Source organism: Nanorana parkeri, unplaced genomic scaffold (genome assembly GCF_000935625.1).
Source record: "Nanorana parkeri isolate BGI_ZX_2015 unplaced genomic scaffold, ASM93562v1 scaffold2786, whole genome shotgun sequence".
Lineage (NCBI taxonomy): Eukaryota > Metazoa > Chordata > Amphibia > Anura > Dicroglossidae > Nanorana > Nanorana parkeri.
In genome coordinates, this window is record NW_017309054.1 from 32,478 (window position 1) to 37,248 (window position 4,771).

A 4,771-nucleotide genomic window follows, 5' to 3' on the forward strand; every position below is an offset into this window, starting at 1 on the left:
TTGGTTCGGCCACATCTGGAGTACGCGGTCCAGTTTTGGTCGCAGGTACTGAGAAGGGATGTCCTTGAACTGGAGAGAGTCCAGCGGAGGGCAACCAAACTAGTTAGGGGAATGGAGGACAAAAGCTATGAGACGAGGAGGAGGGGATGGAGGACCAGAGCTATGAGACAAGACTTCTGACCTTAAACATGTTTACGCTGGAATTAAGGAGATTAAGGGGGATATGATTTTCATGTACAAGATGTTCAATGGTAACAGCAACATTGGCAACAAACTGTTTGAGATTAACTCCATTACAAAGACTAGAGGCCGCCACCTAAAGTTGGTGGAGAAAAAATTCCAGCACAATGGGCGAAGAGGGTTCTTTACAGTCAGAGCGGTTAAGGTCTGGAACTCACTGCCATCGGCCGTCATCTCAGCCAAGAGTGTAGATTTGTTCAAGAAACGTTTGGACAATTTCCTGAGGGACCGTAATATCCAGGGATACCAGTATCCCTAAGAATGAGACGATGCGCGGACCTATATGGGTTGGACTTGATGGACTAATGTCTTTATTCAACCCCAAATACTATGCAACTATGTAACTATGTGTATGCCCCAGGCTTGGAGCTTTGCTAGTTTAGGACCCCCAGTATACAGAGGCGCCTTGATGGGTCCGTTTGGTTTAATACACAGTGCTTAAGTAGTGCTGGCTAGTTCTGATTGAGATTTATACCATGCCACCGTTGGCTGTGCCCCCTACTACACTGACATTTGGCAGGAGTGTGGGACAATATGTTTAAATTGCTGACTGTGTCCTTTGCTGGGGAGACTCGCCCTCTCTGCTTGTCCTGGTGACCAATGTCTCTGGGGCTGAAAGTGATGAGAAAATCCTACAATTTGAGTTGTCAGCAGAACAGGAATAGAGGAGAAATGTTCCAATCGGGATACTTGTTCTGGTGACAATTGTCCGAGAGGGAGTTTGCCTGACTTTGGTGTTAACCATTATCTTCCCCGGAACGAAAAAGGAAAACAGATTTGGTTTTAGAAACACTTAAAAAAAACACGTACACATTTAAAAAAAGGAACCCTTTCCTCAATGCATGGATCTAGGTCCCTCCTTCAGCAAGTCCTTGCTCACTTCCTCCAGCACTCTCTACAGCCTGGGAAATAAAACTTTAGTGTCTGATTGGCCTCACCTGGATGAATACATCCTATAGATTTGATTGGGAAGCTGCTCCTGCTTTACACGTACATGTCATTCAAATCTTGAAGCTTTAGAAGAAAGCGAACAGGAGGAGGCAGCCCGTCACTAGTTTTTTACTGGCAAGACTGCAAACAGAGTGGGAGGTCTCAGCCATTAAGGGAGGTCCTGCTGTGAATCTACTGGAGGGGAAAGCCAGATTAATGTTGTGGGGGGGCAAGGGGGACTGCCAGATGACCACACTCGGAGCGCCGCCCACCGGAGCAGCAGTGATGCGACGCTCTGTGAGGTAAGTAAGAAGAAAAAACCCGCAGCGGCGAGTCAGCTCTGGTCCGGCGAGAGGAGCTCCAGGTGTGGTTCTAATTTAGCTGGCCGGCACCTCTGAGCCACCTAAATTAGAACCCCCACCTGGAGCTCCTCCCACTGGACCAGCGTTGACTCGTCGCTGCTCTTTCCGGTGTTCCAACACCGGCACAGTAAGTGAGGGCAGATTGGGCAGGTTGGCGCACTATTAAGCAGAGTATAATTGTAAATGTATTGTCTGCACTGCATTAGCAGTATATACTCTATATGTACTACATATAGAGTACATATAGAGTACATATAGAGTACACACTGCTAATACAGTGCAGACAATACATTTACAATTATACTCTGCTAATATGAATGGATTAAATGATCCCTAGTACAGGGCTACATACAGATCATTTAATCCATTCATGTTAGCAGAGGATAATTGTATATGTAGTGTACATAATGATCAGTGTGAGGTACAAACAAATTTCAGTCCTGAGATGGTTAAATACTTCAGTGTAATGGAAAAGATCTGAAATTGTTTACACGGTTTGCTATGTACTTTAGATGTTGGCATTGAGATGTAATCCATCACTTGTATGCAAAGTCAATCATGAAATGGATCTCTGGAGGCTTTTTATATCATTCAAACTCTAAATACATCAGTCTGTCGGCTTTCACTGGACGTGTACCATCATCTCTGTCCGGATCAGACACCGAACCTAAACATGACAGATCCGTACTCCATCTCTAGTCTGATCTCTGTGCTCTTAGGACTCGGCTTGGCAATACCTTTTAACACTTGTATTGTGATTGTTCACCTGAAAGTCATCAGAAAGAAAGGGAAGTTGAGTCCCTCCGATGTGATCTTCATGGCTAAGGGAATGGTGAATGTTCTCCTCCAGGGTTTTATGACTGTACAGGGAATGCTCTTTGTCTTTTCTCGGGAAGTTGTATACACTAGAGATGTATATTCGTTTCTGAGTGCACCAGTTTACTCTCTGACATATTTCAGCTTCTGGATGACCTTCTGGCTTTCTGCTCACTACTGTACCAACATCACCCACCTCAGCTATGGGTTCTTCATCTGGTTAAAGGGAATTGTGTCCAATTTCCTGAGTCAAATCCTGTTCCTGACAGCTCTTGCGATGTTCATTGTGAATGCCCCGTGTTCCTTTTATTTGCAGGAAGAAAGTGGTCTCCAGTCTTCCGAGAACATTACAAAAGCTCCTATTAAAACTCTCCGTGTCATCTTTCCCTGTCTAGTGCCTGTGACCTTCCTAGGCTGCTTTCTGCCATTCTGCCTTAGTCTTCTGTGTCTTCTTCTCACCTTCTCCTTCCTGGTCAGACACGTCTGGAGGGTGAAGAATAATGACTCCGGATCCTCACGGCCAAATCTTCAGGCTCACGTCACTGCGCTGAGGACAATCTTCTTCTTACTCCTCATTTTCGTTTTATTCTGCATATCTCAAGCACTTAGGTTTATTAGCAAATCCGGACAGTTAGGATACTCGATATCTATGGTGGGTTGGAATTTACGTATATTATCTCCATCGCTTGAGACTGCTGTCATCTTCCAGGCCAGCAACAAGCTGAAAAGCATCATTCTGAGAAGATTCTGGACCAGAAGATGGAGGAACACAGAGACCTAAAATGTAGAAGAGCTTAAACTTCCAGTTCTAGATATTCTCTATAATCTTTAAAAATTCTTAGTAGATCATCTTAAAGTGCTTCTAATGGTAAAATGTTTTGTTTTTTTGTTTTAGATGAAGTGAGGTAGGGTTATATCCCCTGTCATGTTTTACTTGCTGTCTCTGTCCTCCCTGGGTAGATTCACCCTCTCTGGCTACCAATGAAAGTGATGGGAAATTTCTAAAGATAGAGTTGTCGGCAGAACAAGGATAGAGGGGAAATCTTCCAATGGTGACACATTGTCAGGGATCTGAACACCTCCAGGTGGCGCTGGAGGTGATCCGGCAGTTCCAGTGCTCCCTTGCAGGTGTCTCCAGGCAGCCAGTGACACATTGTCAGGGACCTGAGCGGCTCCAGGTGGTGCTGGGGAGGGATCCGGCAGTTCCAGTGCTCCCCTGCAGGTGTCTCCAGTCAGCCAGTGGCTGTCAGGGACCTGAGCGGCTCCAGGTGGCGCTGGAGGTGATCTGGCAGTTCCAGTGCTCCCTTGCAGGTGTCTTCAGGCAGCCAGTGACTGTCAGGGACCTGAGCGGCTCCAGGTGGCGCTGGAGCAGATCCGGCAGTTGCAGTGCTCCCCTGCAGGTGTCTCCAGGCAGCCAGTAACTGTCAGGGACCTGAGCGCCTCCAGGTGGCACTGCGACTCTGGAACCTGGTCCTGCACTTCCAGGGCTCACCTGCAGGTGTCAGCAATTAAGCACCACCTGATGCTGATCTGGGAGGGTATTTAATCCCTCCCTGCAGTGAGCTTGGTGCCACAGTATTGTCGCCATTACCTGAGTCCTAAATCCTGAGTTCTGTTTCCGGTGTCCTGGTGCCTCCTTGTACCCTGACCATTGGTCAGTGGCTCCCCTTGTGTTGCCTTGCTCCCCAGGTTCCCTTGCCCTGTTACCTTTTGTGTATAATTATGTTGTTTTGCATTTTAGTTGGCTATTATTAGTTGTGTGTGGTTACTTGTTTTCAGTGTGCGTAATAAACTATATACTCATAAGGATTGTCTGGAGTGGTCACACATTTGGTCCTCCCGCATAGATTCCTGTATGCGGTGTGGGGACACCCGTGCACGGTATCCTGACACACATCTTCTGGGGTTTTATCCCTTTGGAGAAATTTCCTCTACTTTTATGTTTTGTATAGAGGACAGAAAGTGAGGAAACTGATATATTGAGGAAAAATAACCAATTTTAACCATTCTCATTCACAGCCAAAACATTTTGGCTGTAGATGTATGTGTATACATTCAATTCAAAAGACACCTAGATCCCCTCTCTAGCCTCCTCAATGCATAGATCTGGGTCCCTCCTTACTTACCTCCTCCCATGCTGTCTGCATCCTGGCCAGTAAATATTTCATACTCTGTTCTGATCAAATATTCCCTTTGGAATTGAATGTGATGCTCATCCTGCTGCTGTACAGATACATCCTATTGAAGTCTATGGGAAGTTAGTTTGCAGGTGAAGGTAGCCCGTCATTACGTATGTGGATGTAAACCTCAATTATTCAGATGCAAAGAGCTCCCCCTTGTCATTCGTAAGGGCCTTAACTTTGCACCAGTATCACCATATGGACTGTTTATGTATTTATACATGGTGATCATATCCCCCCCCC

The 4,771-nt window shown here is 46.1% G+C and overlaps 1 protein-coding gene across 1 annotated transcript; it reads left to right on the forward strand.

Moving 5' to 3' along the window:
- Window positions 1-2,205: 2,205 nt before the first annotated feature.
- Window positions 2,206-3,129, forward strand: LOC108802301 (taste receptor type 2 member 9-like). The gene has a single exon (XM_018574168.1). It carries the CDS (start codon window positions 2,206-2,208, stop codon window positions 3,127-3,129), a length of 924 nt encoding a protein of 307 aa, XP_018429670.1.
- The last annotated feature ends 1,642 nt before the right edge of the window (window positions 3,130-4,771 follow it).

Excerpts from the sequence above, each read along its gene's own strand:
- LOC108802301 (XM_018574168.1), top strand. The coding sequence starts at position 2,206 with ATGACAGATCCGTACTCCATCTCTAGTCTGATCTCTGTGCTCTTAGGA.